The sequence below is a fragment of the Sturnus vulgaris genome, chromosome Z, assembly GCF_052056855.1.
Source record: "Sturnus vulgaris isolate bStuVul1 chromosome Z, bStuVul1.hap1, whole genome shotgun sequence".
NCBI classification, from domain to species: Eukaryota; Metazoa; Chordata; class Aves; order Passeriformes; family Sturnidae; genus Sturnus; species Sturnus vulgaris.
In genome coordinates, this window is record NC_142283.1 from 36,477,287 (window position 1) to 36,496,741 (window position 19,455).

The 19,455-nt window shown below is 43.9% G+C and overlaps 1 protein-coding gene across 8 annotated transcripts; it reads left to right on the plus strand.

Annotated features, from left to right (window-relative positions):
• The first annotated feature begins 459 nt into the window (after positions 1-459).
• Positions 460-17,973, plus strand: LOC106856786 (purpurin). 8 transcript variants are annotated; one of them, XM_088156184.1, is made up of 8 exons: positions 462-5,023; positions 5,148-5,241; positions 10,615-10,658; positions 11,026-11,123; positions 12,037-12,154; positions 13,627-13,763; positions 15,199-15,311; positions 16,357-16,583. In XM_088156184.1, the coding sequence occupies exons 5-8, from the start codon at positions 12,038-12,040 to the stop codon at positions 16,581-16,583; spliced, it is 594 nt and encodes a 197-aa protein (XP_088012310.1). In that variant the 5' UTR covers positions 462-5,023; positions 5,148-5,241; positions 10,615-10,658; positions 11,026-11,123; position 12,037. The 8 variants fall into 8 exon arrangements, with proteins under 8 accessions (XP_088012312.1, XP_088012306.1, XP_088012310.1 ...); XM_088156182.1 differs by having other exon boundaries at positions 462-9,276; XM_088156183.1 differs by having other exon boundaries at positions 462-5,241.
• The last annotated feature ends 1,482 nt before the right edge of the window (positions 17,974-19,455 follow it).

A 19,455-nucleotide genomic window follows, 5' to 3' on the forward strand; every position in this document is an offset into this window, starting at 1 on the left:
GAGCAGCAAGCAGGACTGTCCCAAGCACAGGGCTTGGTGGCAGCTGGGAATTTTAGTAGGGATGGCAGTGCTTCAGGTTGCAGGCTGTTCAGCAAGGTTTCAGAGGTTGCAGCAGTTTTCTGGGTACAAAGGGTAGCAGAATAAGCAAGAGGCAATTTTCTTTGATTTTGACTGGGGGTAAACAAGAGCTAGCTGACAAATGAAGGTGGAAGACAGTTCAGATGAGTGAGACCATGAAATGAAAGTTTTTTTCAAACTGGAAAAAACCAGGCCATTTTGTAAATTATGTGTTCCTGTTAATCTTAAATAAGAGGAAAACAGGCAGAAAACGTGTAAGTGTGGTGAAATTATTGAAGACATGTATAAAAATACCATGAAAAAGTAAAAATGGAAAGTCAGAAAACTCAAGATCAAACATGAGGTTAAATTAGGAATATGAAAAGCAATGAACATTTTCTGCTTATCATATAGGGAAGAGCAAGAATAGCAAGAAAAGTACCAAGAAATTAATTTTTTGAAGGCTGTGTAGAATAACCTCTAAACTCTTAATGATTTTTTTATGACAGCTAATGGAGGAGCTTCGGAGGTTTCAAAAATCTGGGAAAAAGTAGATGTAATGATCCTTTCAGCAAAATAGGAAATAGAAAGTACAGGAGAATTCTACAACAGATCATATTTTAGGTTTGGCTTCTAAGAAAATACAGAAACAAACTTGTTTATGTACATAACTAGAGGAGACAAATTACAGCCAGTGTGGCTTTGTCAAGAGCAAACTTTGTCATACAGTACAATCTCCTCTATGGCAGAGTCAGTAGTCTCTGGACAGAAGGAAAGTAATGGCTAGGAGGAAATAACACAGTAGATATTTTGCGTCTTACAGTGAGGGCTTAGAAGAGATAGTTAGAAATTGTTGGCAAATGTATTCAAAAGATGAGGAGTTTGTTTTAGTAGCTCACTAAAGAAAAGCAGAACCTCTTGAGTAGGATTCTCTGTGGAGGCTATAACAGATGTAGAACATCTCAGTATTTCCACTGATAGGTGTAAAAATATTAAGCTGGTGAGTAAGCCGTGGTCAGGTGTCTGTAAATGTGTTTAAGCACCATCTTAAAACTAAATTGCAGACAGGTGTGTTCGGGACAAGAGAATTCACCAAGGAGGCATGGAAAGTCCTACTTATGTGGAAAACAGTCACCTGGGGAATTCATGGGGATGAGCCACTACCTCAGCTTAACAAAGGCTGCACAATGTGTCAAGACTTCCAGGCAGAAGGAGGTGTACATCCATTAGGATGAACTTTCTCTTGCATAACAGGTAATGCCACATTGTTCTAAACAGATGTCTCACCTGGAATACACTGGGAAAATGTGACCTCTGAGGAAAGACTGAGGTTCCTCATGTCTCTTTTTGAGGCATCTCTTTTCTAACAAAACAGTCCCCAATGGTGTAAAAGGCTGTGGCTAAGAAAAAAGGAACACTCTGGTTTCCTTAATCTAAAATCTCCAAGATTTTAGACCTAAGAGAGAAAAGGCTTCCAAAACAGTGGGAGGAGGTTGCTCCCACCTTGTCTTAGATACCTCTAGAAACAAGGGTGTCGTTCTTTTTCCTGGGAAGCAGTTCTAGTCAGAAGAGATGCACGTGTAATGAGAACAGCCAGCTGGAGCTGATATGGACAAACAGCTTCTTGGAGCTGGAGGGAAACATATTTTCCTGTGGGTCCAGCCTTCCAGCCCACCGCCTGTCAGGCCAGTTATATGTGAGGAAACCATTGCTTGTACACCAGTTAAAAACTTCATTTGCAGCTGTGTAAACCTCCCAGATGGGAATAATTTTATTTATGATTAACACAAGGGAAGGTGGAGGCTGTCTTCTGCCTTTCAGTGTCTCTACTCCAGTAGCAATCTGGAGTATTTTACCAGTGCGTGGTAAAACACAAGCCTTGATTTCTTCCCACAGGGAGGAAAAAGGGTAAAGTAAAACCAGGTAAATGTCTTTCAAGGGGACAAACACATTTTGGATTCTGGTATCCCAAAAGAATGAAGTTTCCTCCCACCAGGTCTTTGAAGAAAGTCTGAAGTGAAGTTTAGCTCTTCTTAGAGTCCAGCAGACAGTTGCCTGGCAGTTTTTACGATCCATTGGATCCTTCTTGTGCCAGGTCAAATCTGTGGAAGGAGAAAAAGGCTCCTGGGAGCTCGTAGACACTTCTCAGAAATGTTTACTACTCCAGGAATCACTTGAATGATCAAATGTCCAGGAATGATATGAAGTGGATATCACAGGACTGAGCTATGCAGTTGGAGAATGTAGTCAGGATTCCCTAGGTCTGCACAGAAGGACCTTTGGGCCTGGTAACATGGGGTGTTTTCCTGACAAATAAAAAGGAGGGTTGCGGATGCACTAATGGTTGTGAAAATTGTTGTATGTGCTTTTTGGCTGTGATTTGGGAGACGAAAAATGGCAAAAGCATTAACTATTCATATTGAATCAAAATTGGCACTCTTTTGGATCCAAACCTTCCAGGTATTCATACTTAATTTGGTATGAAGGATTATGTTCAGTTCAAAACAAATGCTTTTGTTTCAAAACATTTGTAAGAAAAGCAGTCCAACAGTGATACTTTGGGCTCCAAATATGAAAGATCTGAGCTCAGTTCCTGCTTCTGCACTCAGGGCTTGAAGTTCAGCCAGAAAATTTCCTGCTAACAAGGAGGAAGAATGAAGATCCTAGCATGCGGATGTTTATAGCTGCACAAGTGGAGAAACTGAGGCAGTGTTTCTTGAGGCAAGGCAGGGCCATGTGATTGCCATGCCATTGACACCATGTGGGAATGGCAGTGGAAATCAAAATCGCTTTGCAAATGAAGCCAGCAGTGCCAAAGCAACCCCCTTGGTGGGCTGATGTACTCACAATTAAAAGAATGATGCAAAAAGGCGTAAGTGTTTCCCTAGGCTTTCAGGGGTATTCAAGTGGCACCATGGCAGCCACTGCTGGCCATAACAATGATAACTGAGGTGGATATAGTCTAAGCTTGCAATAGGATAATGTTCTTTGAATAGCCTTAGGCAGACAATGGAGGATTTTGGAGGAGGATGAGGCTGCTATTTTAGGAAACTTGCACTAGACTGTCACACAGCATAATAACATCTGAACACGTGTGGCTGCACAAACTTGCTTCCAATAGCTTTAAACCCAAATGGCAGAATCGGCCTAACACCCCTCCTTTGTCACATGTTGGTAGATGTAATTGAAACAGTGTTCCAATTGGAAACCTCAAATATTTAAACTGTTTCAAAGGCTTGGCTGGTAGCTGGGAAAACAAGATGGAGTTTCTGGGACTAAAAGGCCTCCCCTCCCAACAGCTCCCACGACAGTCTCCCCCTAGTCCTAGCATGAAAGCTACTGAAAATTTCTGGAGTAAAATCATCTGGCTGATGTGGTGCAAAACATACTGCCCAGGAAAAACAGTAATGTTAGGGCCATTTATGGGACTGTGTCCAAAGCAGTGGGTGCAGACACTGCCTGGAAAGCAGAAAGAGGGATGGGATGTGCTGAGGGTGTTCAAGCTGCTAAGATGATTTGTGGTCCTCCTTCATGGAACACTGTGTTTGCCCTAACTAAGAAGCTGTGGGGATGGGAGCTGCAAGTGTCTAATCTAATTTGATTAGACATTATCCTTACAGGGTGCTGTATTGACAGCTACACTCAAACCTTTCCGACCCACTCATCTGTTGGCATAACGAGATTGCAGCTTATCTGATTTACCACGTAATATTCTCATGCCACCTGCTTGTATACAAGAATAAGCTTTCCTGCCTGCAGCCATGGGAGCCCAGTGAGATCAGAGCCATGTCCCTCTCCCCTCCTGGGCCAGGGTCTTCTTCTGTTCCCCCGAGTCTGGCCTCCTCCTTCAGCTGCACATGGATTGTCACTTGTCACATGGCGGGCTAGCATGCAAAACCCTATGGCTCTTGCTCAGCATCCTCCCCCTCTGCTTCCCCTCTGGCTCTCCAGGGACTTTAAATGCCACCACAGCACAAACTTGCCACGTGGGATCTCACCCTAGACTCTGCTGGGCCCCAGTCCTGGCCTGTGGTCGCAGCTCGTGCAGCCACCAGTGGGTGGGATACTGCCTCAGCTTCCCTGCCTACAGATGTGGTCAGTCAGGTTGGGGCTGGACCAGGACAGAGTGCACCTGGGCCAGTCTGGGGATGCCACCAGGGGATGCAGAGGTCAGGGCTACCCTTCATCACAAGCTCAGGGGCTGGAGAACCTCCTCCAGCCTGGCCAAGCACCAAGTCCTGCTCCTGGAGCTGGCTGGAGCCAGACAGAGGTGCAGGGTGACAGCCATGGGGACAAGTGTCAGCTGGGGCGTGTGCATGAGCACAGCTGGAGATGTATTTGTCTTAGTGCAATCTGACTACCACACAAAAATGCAGCAATCTGACTCACACAGGAGCATGAGCATGGCAGCAGACTCTAGGTCTGCAGAAAACGCAGCTGAGCAGTAGCAGGTTGTGCTAGAGCTATATTTCCTTTCTGGCAGGACAGTTGATATCTGAGTTGTAGCCAGATCATGAAATGTTTGCAATGATGTATTGCACTTGTGTGCACAGGAGAAAGTGTGCTGGTCTCAGTCCAGTTGCAAAGGTGAAGAAGCACTTTGTCACGTGCTTGCATTTTGGCCAGAATGTTGACTCCACCTTGCCATGACAAAGGAACATCAGCCCTCAATTTATTAATTCCTTTGGAGAATTTCCTTAAAAGTAGCATACAACTTTTTGTATTGCATTGATGAATTGCAGGAATTAGTCAGAGATTTATATCTGAATGGTTCTCACAGAAGGAACGTGGCTTTCTGAAAGCACACAGGTCAGTTTGGTGCTCATCAAGTCTGATTGTTTCTATTTTGAGAGCTATTTATGAGGAAATGTATCTCTGCTGTGCCAGAAGACTGGAAACGTGCCTGAGCCTGTAAGTCACCACAGGCTGGATGTGCGTTCTCTACGGCCTCCTCCTTTTATATATTGTAAGTATGCACAAATTCTCCTCAATTTCATTGAGAGATGGCTCTGTTAAAAAATATTACAATACCATAACAGTGGCAGTATCTGCCCTAAGTCTACATGTGTTTATTGTGTTTCAATTGACAGATTGTATCCAAAGCTCTTAGCACAAATCGCTGGACCTTGAATAAGAAGATTACTTCATTCATCAAATGTTCTGTGAAGCCGAAGGACTAAAAAGGTCTTTAAACTCTTCTCAAACTAAGCCATGTGCACAAAATACTTCCTGCCTAAGTTTCTTCCCAAAATGCTCTGGGCACGGAATTCCGGGAAACACGGTTGTGTAGGACGTATGAAAACTCTTAGAAGGACCACTAATGACACAAAATATGTGTACTTAATTAGATGTAAGAAGTAAGTTTGCTTATGCAGTGTCAGGAAGAAACAACGAAGGAAAAGAGAAGACGCTCTAAAGAAAGATTTGCAGAAGTTTGCAGAACAAGGGGACTGCATAAGGGAAGTGATTTGTGGAAAACAGGGCCACAATGGGGGAAAAAAGACAGCAGGATGGTTAGCAGAAAAGGAAGGGAGCACAGAAAATTACTCTGAATTCAAGAGTAATGGAAGAACAAGTAATGAGAAATTTAAAAGGGCTACTGAGCCCATAAAAAGCTGTGGAATCAGAAGGATGGGAACAAGCATGATAAGAAGAATTCAAGCCAAAAAATCACAAGAAGCTGGAAGTGTCTCTGTAGTCTCAGGGCACCTGTCAGAACAGTGTAAAGAGGTTTGCAGCATTGCAGGGCAGACACAAGGCTGCAGCAAAGAGGAAGCGAGTACTCGTATTCCAGAAACCAACAGCAGGAGTGGCCCTGAAGGAAACAGGAGTGGCCACAGCTCCCCAAGCTGGGCCTTCAGGCACAGACCTGCAGTGAGCCCTGCAGATGTTTTGGTGATGTTGGGCCACACTGTGGCCTGCCTCCTCTTCCTTCTCTTCTTGTGAGCAGAAGGATGCTCAGTGTCCAGTTCCTACAGCAGAGGTGGCCGCTGTGGTGATATTTTTAATGGGCTTCTCTCTTTAAAGCAACTCTGAAATTTCAAGTGTTTCCAGCTTGTTGCTCAGTCTGAAGCAGATGTAAACTTGATCTTCAGGTTGAGTATTCTAGTAAATTTACAGAGGTGGTAACACTGTGGGACTCTGAGATTTGATCTGGGCTTGTCTGTAAAATAAATAATTTTTCTGTATAAGTGATGAGAAGTGTGCCATGGAAACATGTCCATGATAGACTTAGGCTATCTAAGGTTTTGCAGCTTTAAAGTTCAGCTACTTAAAACATAAAACAAACAAAAAATCCTCCACGAAAAAAAATCATTCTATCATTTTGGTAGTTTTGAAAACTCCTCTCTTTCCCCACATTCCATACTTCCATCCATTTCTCCTGCAGAAGAAGCAGATATAGAAATCTGAAGTACAGTTTTATGTGAAAGCCTTTGCTTATTCTCTTAGCACTGTAAGTCACTAATCAGCCTTGTGCTCACAGCTGCCCTCCCTTTGGCATGCAGAAAGGTGCTCTGACCTAAACCTTCCCTCCTTGCACCTTCTGTTGCACATGGAAGCTGTGTCCTCTAACATCTACTAAGGCCAGGTGCCTGGCTAATGGCTTTTGACTGCATGCACATACAGATTTCCTTGGCTTTTGTAATTTGTGCTTCTGGTTTTAGCTTTTAAATCCATCATCAGGGCTGGCATGGACATCCTGGCTTACCTGTAACTACTCTAGCTCTGTGCCAGCAATATCACTTTTGCAAAGCACCTTGAGATGCATGCTGCGTAAGGAGCTGTATATATCCCATTGGAGTAATCTGGTGCAATAATCTGGAAGCAGAATTTACTGTCTGAAGCATGTGGACATATGGTCTCCTGTTACATCATGCTTTGCAACCACTTAGATTTATTCCTGCATTTTTTGTGTTAAGTTGTTTCTGTTGCATGAACAGAAAAGAAAAATACTTTGATTATTTCATACATGGTTTATACCTTCAGGAATATTCACATGACCTCTGTGCCTCTTGCTTTTTGGAAGGCATTCTGGGAATAACACCAGGGATTAAATTAACTCCGGTCTGGTACCTCATTTCAAAATGTGGGAGAGGCTACTGCTACCTGAAGGAGACAATCTCCTTACTCTGCCTTCCCCCAAGAGAAGAATAGGATCAGGCCATAGAGATGTATCAGAGATCTTTTCAAGTGTAAAGACCTTATCTCCAGAGAATTGAGCTCCTTTCCTGTTCGCAGATGCCTCCCTCCTTGTCCACAATGAAATTTCAAAGAAGACTCTCCTGTCTTCTTGTGCTGAAAGGGTTGGTCTTTGCCCTCCAGGACCTGCAGCTTGGCATTAAAATGGTAGATAATATACCTTTAAACAAATATTGCAACTAAAATGAAAAAACCTGCCAATGTCTGGAAATGGATCCATTCAGTAGTAATAAATATTAGGTATGTATAGAGGTATGTCAACAGTATGCCTTATAGTAAGTAATAGAAGATTACAAACGAAAGTCCATCTTTTTATCTGATGGCCCCAAATAGTCTCTTTTTCATGAGATTGCCCCAGGCCTGAATGGTCTTTTGGTAGAGATTAGTAGCAGGCCGTTTGGGAAACTGCCATGATTGGAGAGGAAATCCAGCAGCTCAATGATCAAGCTGTAACCACAATCCACACGGTTGTGCAGAAACAAGCAGATAGCACAAAACCTTAAATTTGCTTCTTTGGCCAGCAGATCACTGTGTGGTAAAATCCCATTGAAGGAGAAATTTTATCCAGCTCTCCATTCACCCTGTTCTACCAAGGCAGCAAGATATGGAAGGGTTTGGAAGAGAGGCTGGAACTTAATTTTTTGGCAAGCTCTTGCCAATGGCTCTGAGAAAACCATTCCCTGCAAGCTGAGTGCCCATCATGACAGAAGGGCTGAGGCTTCCTGACTTCTCTTGCTTTGAGCAGCCCCCTGTTTCACTTGAAAATAGGGTGACAAGTATGCCTTTTTCTGAGATGTATTGTGTGCACAGGAGCATGTGGGGCCCTGCTCTGCCAATTGTCAGTCAATACATTCATCAAGAATTACACTATCATTTTTCAGGAAGGAAAGGTATTATTCAGTTTCTATCATTTAAAACTGTGACGTATTTGAATATTGCCTGGAAAGTCATAAGACAGTGATTTATGATGCCTTTTTAACCTAATTATATAACACACCCAAGAATCTCACCCTTGTACCACAGGAAAACAAACTTCAAACAATTTCCTCTTCATGTGTATTGCACCACTCACTTTCTTGGAAAAGATCCATATTTCTGAGCAGAAGTCACAGAAGCTGAAAACCTCTATGTCCACAGCCTAAATGTGGTGTCCCACTGTGGGGAAGCCTTATTTCTCCTGTGCTGTGCCCCGACGAAGGAGTGGAGCAGACGATCACTGTCCTCTCAGCTCTTGGCAAACCTGGGACGAGGATGTGTGTTCCCCATCAATGCAGGCACTGCCATGTGACATCCCCGACAAACAGCCCAGCATCAGCAGCACGAGTTAGATCAAAAGCTAGAGGACCGAGTGCCCACGACTCGTGGTGCAACAACCACTGCAGAAGCTGTCAGGGGCAACTCAGAATGCACGGATGTGTAGCTGCTCTCCAGTGCCCTGGCAAACAAAGCCACAACCTGATCGTCTGTTGGACAGCTGGGAACTTAATGCCTGATGCAGGAGCATATTTGGAGCTCTCATCCAGTGCCATTGGCTGCTGAGCTAGCAGCACAAGTTACTAAATCTGAGATGACAGTGCAATTGCAGTAATTCCCAGAGCAGTTTACTCAATGCTTATTCCAATAATAAGGCAAAAGGAGGACCTGCTAGGGGCAGGAAGTCTGAAAGTGCTGGTGCTGTATTTCACAGGATAGGGAAGAAGATAGGATTAACCATCTCATCTGCATACCTGTTTTGCTGCATGTCATTAAAACTAGCAGTTACCCTTGTGCTAAATTCAGTACACTGAATGGTCAGGCCACCTCTTCTACTAAAAACCAGCCAGTTTTGGTGAGCAAGTCTGGAATAGGATCTTGGGTATCTTCTTTGACAACCAAACCTGGTAGAGCATCTTTGTATTTATAAAATCTGTTTCGTGTTACATCAAATTCAACAAATCCAGGAATATGTTTCAATGCTTTGATTCCTCCCATTTTTTCCCTATGCCTAGCACAAATGGCCATAGTACTGCAAAAATAAAGGTAAATTTGATTTTGTTTTCTTCTTGTTCTAAACAGCAAATAATGCAGTGACAGATGTTATGTTCACCAACCAAAATCTTGTGCTGTGATTAGCTATTATTAGCATGTGTCTAATCCTCAGGGGATTAAGTGGTTCATCTAAGCATGGCTTCGAGTGTCACCTATGTCTCACATGGACATAAACTAATCTCTTTTGCTGGAAACAGATGAAGTGATAAGTGTTTGGATGCCTCCTAATTTACAGAAAACACTGCAGTTTGTTCTAGGTCAATTTCCCACTGTCAGGATGAAAGAGGACATTTTATATTCAATGTTAGGCCCTTTAAAATCTAATGGGCAACCAGCTCTGAAGTGCAGTTTAAGAAGTTACTTTTTATGTGACTCTAAGTGGTCAAGCAGTCCCAGTTACCATGAGCTCATTCCTGTGTGTGCTTGCCCAGGTTGCCTCTGAAGACATGCAGATGGCATGAACAGGATAGGTTCAGTCACTATGCTGCATGCAAAGTAACACTGCCTCCCTCTGAAGTGCAAATGGAAGCTGCACAGAGGCCAAATCAAAGCAGCAATCTGGCAGCAAGCAAGGACAGCTTTTTCCAGGCAAAGGGCAGCCCTAAACAAGCTGCCTGGAAAGCAGCAGAGCTCACACCAGCTACAGGGCAAACCTGTGTGCTTCTGCTCAGGAAGTTCTGGGCAAGAGAAGCTAAGTGATCACTGGAGGGAGACCAAAGCATCCAGAAGGCTTTAGCCTCATTCTGGAAGTTCAGACTGTTGGATCAAAACCAAAAGCTTCAGGACTTCCTGGGCTGACTCCATAGGAATTACAGGGCTGTCCCTAGTGTTATGTCCAAGGCTACCCCCAGCATTTAGCACCAGGTGTGAAATAACTGCGAGTACGGTCAACCCGTATTTGAAAGTCTGAACTCTTAGATCTCCCAGGTGAGCCTGGGACAAAGAGTTCAGAAGCAGCCTTTGCAGTTAGGGAAATTCTTTGGGCGCTTGGGAATGGCAGACATTTGGTTTGCTGCCAAAAGTACTTTTCTAGCTATTTCTGCCTTCTTGTCTTTTTCTTATATATTGTATTCCCATGAAAGGCTACTAGAAGGGACATTTTGAGAAGGGGAGAGCTGTAGTATTTATGTAACTGGAAATGCTGACAAAATTATCTAGAAAGAAGGCACATAAAATCTTTCATTGAACAGGATAATTGATCCAATATCAAATACCAAGATTGATATTTGATGTTTGATCAACTGATCAACATATCAAATCCCAAGATTTTTATATGAACATAAAGGCTAAACTGCATTTTTGCACTTTTTTGTCCCCTCCCCCTTGTAGGTAATGCATACTCTTGAAAGGATCACCTTAATTTGATGATACAGGTATGAGAAGAGACAATTGTGTACCTGCTCCATGCAAGTTGTCAAAACACGTGCCTATGCAGATGCGTGTGTATAGTCCAAGTGTTTCTCTAATTAATGCTCTGTGCTTACTCTCCTAACATGTGTTAGAGGAAGAAAGACTTCAATGAGACAAAGCAGTGGTACAATCAAATCATCAGATTTATTAGCTTTCTGGGCGGCTTTTTCCATTATGTAAAAGCTAGGTTTGTATTAGTATAGCAGTCAGACCCACCAGCGTGAGGATTACAGTTGGTTTTTACATAATGGATTATCCAAGATTAAGTGTTTTATTCAGGCACAAGAGCAAAAATAACCAATTAGTGACTTTGCAATTCCTTATTTAAAGGGAGCTGGGGGGCAATTGACACAAAACTCTCCTGCTACCTGCAGCCCAAAGACTGAAGCAGAGTAGTCTCAAGGATCTCCAGTACCTCTACTCAGCAGGTAGGTCTCTCTTCAGCCAATGTGGATCAGACTGGCATCTCTTGCAGCAGGGAAATGCAGCTTGCACGGCAGCAGCTAGGAGCAGCCTAGTGTAGCTGCATGGGTGTTTGGGCTCTGGGTTGGTAGCTCAGCTTGGATGCTGCTGACAGGCATTAGGGTAAGAGTTCTATCTTGGCATCAGGACACAGGTGTTCAGTGACAAATACTCTGCAAGAATTTATCATGAGGGTTCTCTTTTCCCAAAGTCTGAGAAACAAATTTACTGGGATACAGATGAGCTGGGATATCCAAGGAGAAAAACAGCCATGGGCACCTAGTGGTTGTACTGCAATGACAGATCAAGCGTCTAGAAAATTAGTATTATTTGTCATGTTTGTGGATGGAACGGTCAGAGGGCAGCAAATACCGAGGTATGTTATACCCTTAGAGTAGGCACCTTAGGAAAGGCCTGTTTTGGTGAGGAGAACTGGTAATAAAGAACACGGCTTTGCTGGCTTGAAAGCAAAGTGGACACTCACTGTGAAATAATTAGAAACAACATCTTTACACTGTACAGCGCTTAACTGGAGCTCATCATACATAACTTTTATCTTCCTATGAAAACAAAATTCAAAACATTTCAAATTTTTACCAAATCTTAGCCTTAACCATAGTCTGGCTTGATTTATGACACAAAAATACAATGAACTGCATTACTACTACTGGCAAGCAAAATACTCTTGCAAAGTGATTGCCATTGATGTTCAGTTTTGGCTGAATTTAGGCACCATAATGACTCAGTATCAGTGGAATAGCTGGTTGTCTATTTAGTATAGAAAGAAACTAGTTTTAAAATGATGGCAATGCATCTGTAGCACTAGCAACCTCCATCTACTGCATGAAATAAACCCCCATGTTTGCTTTTGTCTTGCAGAATGAAATACGCACAGTATGTTTTCCTGGCCTCGCTCTTCTACACTGTTGAATATAGCCTAGCTCAGACCTGTGCAGTGGAGTCTTTCTCTGTGAAAGACAATTTTGATCCAAAAAGGGTAATTACAGCTACTTCAATAGTACATGTGAAGAAGATTTGCATATAAGCTGTTTTTCCAGGTTATGAGTTTTGTTCATCTAAAGGGGTTCTTCACCAAAACGTTAACTTCTTTCATATTCTGTCTTGCTGATGCTGTTCCTGTAGTTTTCTTTTCTCAGTACTGTTTAACTTTCTGAACATTATGGCAAAACTGGCCTTGAAACCAGGGATGTTAATAGAGTTCATTTTCTGTTAGCTCAGCACAACTTTGAGCTTCAAGCAATTCTGTGAAAGGAACGATTTAGGTCCACATCAGAGAGGAAGCTCAAGCACAAGCCTTGGGGTACTTGCGTCTACCATTAGTCATTCTTGGGAGTCATAGCATACAGAAATCCTGCCTAGTCTGGTATGCTGAATGCTGACTCCTGTTCAAACACATCATTTGTGCTTCTGAGGAGAAAATGAGGGCTAACCAACTGTTGGAAAGGTCCAGACATGTGTCAGTAGCTATTTTAACTAATGGTCAGCAAACACCACAATTCCAGGGGCAGCTGGGATGTGGCGAGCACTTTCGCTATACAAGATTGTCTTTGCTGGAAACAAATCATGTCTGGGGAGAGCTTTGAGAATATCCCAGTTTTAAAAAGTCAGTCTTCACTAGGACTCCTGTATTTGGGAATTACAGCCTTGCAGGCTTAAGCAGATAACTTGCCTAACAGATGTCATTAGCTTCACTAGAGAATCAAATGTAACATAGCTAGCTCCTGCTCTTCTCAGCATTTCTGATAATTTTAGTCTTAGCATAACTGATTATATTAACTTTTAAGGGTCTTCCTCTCTGTCAGTCACCTGTTAATATCTTGTTTTCATTTTACTAGACACTTCTTGTGCATTTTCAGGGGTCCATTTCTTGCATGGACATATTCTTTCCCTTAATCTCATTCCACTCCTCTTTGCTGTTACTCTCTCCAGCACACCCTCTCCTTGTTTCGAGTATGTAGTCATCACTTTCTGCTTTGCTGGGCAGACCTTTTCCCCATCAGAGATCAACTGTGGCCTGTGGCAGCCACAAAGATTGTCTCCAGCCAGCTTGCTACAATCTTTGTACCTGTGGTTTGATATTGTTGACTTTGGTATGGTATTCCATGGAGGACAAGGGGCTTGAATGGGAACAGGGAAGAATCAGTCTGACTCTCAGAAGACATCTTAGGATGGGAGATGCTTTTGGTGTGGGGTCACTGTGACAGTAGTGTCACACTTGACAAGGACTCCACACACACAGCAGTGCTGAGCTGCTAGACCCACTCCTTTTGGCACAGAGGCAAGGGTTCCTCAGGCACACTGCAGGATATATGTGTTACATTCCCACCCAAACTCAGACTGGCATTTTTCAGGCAGAGGGGAGTCAGAAAGGCACTTTGATCACAAAATTGTTTTTGTACTAGTCCAGCTATGGTGGCTAGTCCAGATACTAATACATTTTCATGACAGTATGCAGGGAAATGGTATGCCCTGGCCAAGAAGGATCCAGAAGGCCTCTTCCTTCAGGACAACATCTCTGCTGAGTACACTGTAGAGGAAGATGGCACAATGACAGCGTCCTCCAAAGGCCGAGTGAAGCTTTTTGGGTGAGCTCTCTTGAGTTTCAGCTCTAGCTGCTGTCATGAGGCACTGGATGAGGGGGACACGGATGATGATCTATCCTGAACACACAACATGGCTGGGTTTTCTTCATCAAAAAGGGAAGTTTAGCCAAAGCTTTAGATTAGAAGCTAGAGATTAGGCACTTTTGAGTCCTGAGTTTCTTCATAGACTGGGTCAGGTTTGGGTTTGTCACAAAACTACTGCAATAAAGTCAATTATTAAATCAAATCTTAGTTGATGGAATGGTTAGATAAATTAATTGCAATTAAGTAAAGGAACTAATGAAGGCTGTGGAGCTGTGAGGGAAGGACAACTCTCATTTCACTGAGAGTTTCAAGGGAAGGAGAGGAGCATTACTTTCACAGACATCACAACACAGTGCTGGAACAGATTTCTGAGTAAATCTTGTGGTTACATCTTAGATGTAATTGCAATGCCTGAATGGACAGATGGCAGGAAGCTTAGAGTTTTGCCTGTTGGTCATGATTACTACAAGGAATTACAGCGTGTAAAGAGATTAAATAGCTTTCTGAGTGCAGAAGAGAAAATCTGTAGCTTCCAATATGCCAACACTAGCGGGCAGCTATGAACCTTGTACATCTCAATAGCGCAGCACTCCAAGATATTTTGGGAATGGGCAAATGAGGTCTTGCAAGCATGCCATACTGGGCAAGGGGAGACACGCCTGAAAGGACTCTTCAGAAAACAAGTGGAATCTCCAGGCTGCTGCAAATTTTATTTCTGCAAAGGCAGGATAAGGGGAAGCGCAGCCAGAGCAAGGAAGGGAATTAAGACCCTCCCACCATTTCACAAATGGTAATGCTTGACAAACAGAGGTGTAATGTGGATGGCATTCAAAGCAAACAGATCCCAAACAGAGAAGGGCATTGGAACAAAGGGGCACCTAGAGTTCTCAAAGGTGGTGTGACAGTTTTCACCAGCTTGGCAGAGGGGCTGTAACTATTATTGTGCTTGTAACAGCCATTCCTGTGCCCATATTGCTGGAAAGGGATAGACAGGGGAGAGCCAACTCCCTGCCTCCTCCTGGGGCACAGCTAGTGACCCCAAAAGAGCCCAAATGCAGGTGAGCTCACCCTGCGGGCTGCTAGCAGGGAGCCAAGAAACAACATCCATTATTGTGCTTGGTGGCTGCCTGCTTGTACAGAAATGAGTAGCAAAAATCTTACTGAACTGAAGGAGGGTCAGGGCACTGCACAGCTGGGGACCAGAGGGCAGCAGCAATCACTGGCAGTGTGTGGGGGGTGTCACACACTTGCATTACTTAAGGACAGTGACTTAGCATTTAGAAAGGTGATGCCTATGCCTGAGGCAGTTGTGCCCAAGTCCTAAATGAGGGACACCCATTTGAAGCTCTCATACTGCCCGGTTTTACCTTGAGTCTTATGGATCTTGTTGCAGTTTCTGGGTGATCTGTGCTGACATGGCTGCTCAGTACACAGTACCTGACCCAACCACTCCAGCAAAAATGTATATGACCTACCAGGGACTGGCCAGCTACCTCTCCAGTGGTGGTGAGTTAAGTTCTCCAGACCCCTGATGCTAGTCAATAGCTTACAGCTGTCCAGATGTGTGTTTCCATACATAAGCAGAAAAAACAGTTCAGCTCAGATTGCTCCAAGTGAAGACAAAACATCCTTCTGGGGGGGATGCCTTATCCAAGCAGTGCATTTTATCTCCACAGAAAGGGAAGCATCCAGAGACTCCCCAGAGATCCCTCTAATACACTATATATATATAAATATATGTTAACAAGGAAGCTTAGAGGCTTTGGGACACACACCATGGGTTTTGCACAGCCAACTGTGGTGCTGGACCTAGGGAAGCCATACTTCCTGGGGCCCACTGTGGACACTACAAAAGTGCTGAGGTCAGTCATCCTTGTACTCCTCATAGCTAAACAGAGGAGACATGTGGATCCACAGCTGCACCCCAGCAACAAGACACATTTCTCCTCAGCTATACTCAAAGATATGAAGCTGTTAAGCCAACGCCATCTTTCAGAAACTCCTCATGCTGAACCTCAATTACATGCCTTTCAAAGTCTGTCCTTTGTGCCCGAGCCACCCATAGGTGCAGTTCTCCAGCTCTGGAAGCTGGGGAGGACTTCTAATGTGTAAGAAAGAAGTATATTCTCTTAGCACTGGCAGGTAAGCCACACCAAAAAGAACTAGTTAAACAAGGCTAGAAAACAGGAGGAATGTTTTCCTGTATAGGAAATGTAATTTGTATTGTATGTCCTTCCTTCCACCATGCTTAAGCAAGCAACATAAAGAGATACTTTGTCATTGAAAATCCTAGTCGTCCTAATACTTCTAGCCTAAGAAACAAAAGGTGAAAATGCACTGAGCACTGTGGGGGAAAATCATGGTCTCAAGATGCCCTGTGCTTGTCCCAGTTCTTCTCCTCATGGTGTGGAGATAAGATGGATGTGTGATATGATTATAGATCCCTTGGAAAGCTATCCCTGCCATGTGAAGTTTGACATCTCCCTGCTGAAGGATCCACCTCTGCTCTGCTGTGCCCACTGTTACAAACCAGCGTGTTCTGATATTTCAGGGGACAACTACTGGGTGATTGACACTGACTATGACAACTATGCCATCACCTATGCCTGCCGCAGCCTGAAGGAGGATGGCTCCTGTGATGATGGCTACTCCCTGATCTTCTCGCGCAACCCCCGCGGCCTCCCCCCAGCCATCCAGCGCATTGTGCGCCAGAAGCAGGAAGAAATCTGCATGTCTGGCCAGTTCCAGCCTGTGCTTCAGTCAGGTACTTGGGGCTAATTAGCAAACTCACTGGGTTGCACAGTAGGTAACTGCATTTGCTGTTAAATGTGACAGAACCACAGCAAACTCAGGTGTTCTTTTTTAGCAACCTTTCCCTCATGTTAGAGCTAATAGGAAAAGAGCTACAAAGGGAAATCCATGCAAGGACAAGAGCCTGATACAGGCTGCAGCCTTAAGATTGCTACTTACAGAAATCCTGTGTATTGAAACTAGTATGCTACTAGCAGATCAGCCTTGTTACTGTAGTAGACAGGACAGGGATGGATGCAACAAACCCGTGTTCCTGCACTTAGAAATGATTGTCTTGGCCATTGCACAATAGCACCTTACCTTGGGTCTGTGCAGTGTCCTCCAGGAAAAGATGAGAAGGTGCTTCCAGGAAGGACCACTCTTGTACTCCTTAGCTCCATCATGACTTGTGTCCTGTGTGGTCTGAGTTGCAGGGATGAGGGGCTCTGAGCAGCATTTCTGACTGCAGCTGCTGGCAGTAGGAGTCAGCAGTTGCACCACATACATGCAAACAGACCATCTTTAAAGCCTATATTGCGAGCATTTTTCTGGAGGTACAGGAATTGACCTTCTAGTTCAAATGCTGTCCATGAAATAGATACATTTTTAGGGCTATGGAGGAGGCAGAAACTCTTCTTTGCTGGCAGTTGAGCACTCACACCCTTCACAACCTCACTGCCTTGCCTGGAAATTGACCCTTTACTAAGCCACGTAATACACTTGTTTTGCACTGTGGGACAAGGAATGGCAGCTAAAACCTCCTGAACAGCATGTTGTTGTGTCAGCCAGTCCAGAGAAGGCGCTGGCATCACCCAAGGCTGTCGGCATGGCATGGGCATCCCTGCCCCACACCCCTGTGCACGGCTGCCTGTAGCAGAGGGAAGGCAGCTGGTTGGCAGGGTCATGGCTGGGTGCCCAGGAAAGCCAAAAGCCCACGGCCAGCTGGGAAAGGCTGCCTGCACCTGTGCCAACAGACACAGAGAAATGCAAACAGCAACTTTTGCACCCTGCATCCTAGTCTTATACTGTGATTCAGAAGCACCCTAGGAAGGTTGTAGCTATAGCTTCACAGGAGACTTAAATGCTATTTTAAAGCACTTTGCAAATTTACTTACACAGACTAAACTTTACTCTCTCTTTCTTTCCAGGGGCCTGCTAAAAGTATGCTTCTGATCCGATCCTTAAGCACAGAAACCAGACCTGTTGGTCTTGAAGTTGCCACAGAAATAATAATATTTTAAAAAAATCATAGTATGGAATAGTGTGTTTTTCCTGAAAAACACATGAAAATATTGGGGGATCTTTAAACAGTGTGCAATATAATAGTGATATTTGAATTTTCAAGGGAATACCTAATGTGGCATTTGTCAATAAATGTTTTTGAAAAAAAGGCTCTCTGGAACTGGTTTTTATAGCCTGATGTCCTGTCGTTGGGGAGTAGAAGGACAGAGGATGCTTACTGAGGAGTGGTGAGATAACAGCCAAGGGTGCTCCCAGCACAGGAGGGGCAGTGTCACTCCTCAGCACTGAACAGGGGGGACAGGGCAAGGACCGTGAGAGGGGCGTATCTCCTGACAGTGCTGATTGTCACATAAAAGCATGGTGATAAGGTAAGTCTGGGATTCACCTAGAAAGCCAGCAAATGAAGGCAGTAAGTCACATCACTGAGATGGCTCCAGCCAAAAATTGGACTTGAGAGCATGTCTGAGGCAGAGCTACCTGCAGCAAAGTTCCCAAGGGGAGAACCACAAATGCAATAAAATAGTTGCTACTTTCAATAACACTAGACATTGCTTTAAACGAGTGGGTGCTTGCATTTCTAATGGCATTACCAGTAATTTGCTCCTGCCTGCCTTCATAATCCAGATTTCAATATCTGAAAGGTATAGAACTGAAAGATATTGAATAGACTGGGTTTATGGGAAAGAATTTCATAGATAGAGAAAACCAGAAAAGGAGTACCTAGAAATCTCCATTTAGAAAAACAGTTACCTGAGTCAGCGTTATTGACATGTATTTCCCACTGCTTTTAGTAAAATCACATTCACTTTGTGTTTCCTAGTAATAAAAATACCAGTCTAGAACACCCCAGCATCATGCTGAACCCTGCAGTTTGTCAACTACACAAAGTTTTACAAGTTACAATTACAAAGTACAGAAGCAAGATCAAGCTGAACAGCCCCTACTCCAGGGGCTTCCAAAAGGGGTGTGGAACAAGGCTGATGCTGACTGAAGACCTTCAGAGCACTACACTGTTAAACAGCTTCTGCAAGATGCTTGCACCACCTTACCTACAGTAACCAGAAAGAGTATAGAAACCAAAGACCAGAGACACTCTCCAGGACCAGAGACATTATCCCAGGGATGCAGTGAAGTCTCTCAAACTTTTATTTCCCAGGATTTCCTGGCAATACTAGTAATGCTCTTAACCTACTTGAACAGAGGTGTCCTTGCTCTTCAGGTCTCAGGAAAACTATCCTGACAGGGAACAAGATTGTGAGCTAAGGACAGAAATGGAGCACTGGCACACAATGTTAATAAAACCCCACAAAGACAGAGAACTACTGAGTGTTGAAAAAATATCAGCCTTTTCTGCTGGGCTAAGTGCAAGGTCAGTGCATTGATTGAATGCTTTCCACTTCCACCCTTCTCCCAGCAGGAAGTATTGGGGTGGAATCTGTGACCTTAGGACTTGTAAAACCACTGATTAGACAATGCTAATCAGTTACTTCAGTAGCTTCAGCTACTCTTAGCTGAAGGAGTGTGGCCTTTGGCCAAAACTGTCAGACCAATACTACCAGTCTTAGAGAAAGGGGATTTTTAATGTCTATGGTTATACTAATTGTATGACCAGAGCAGA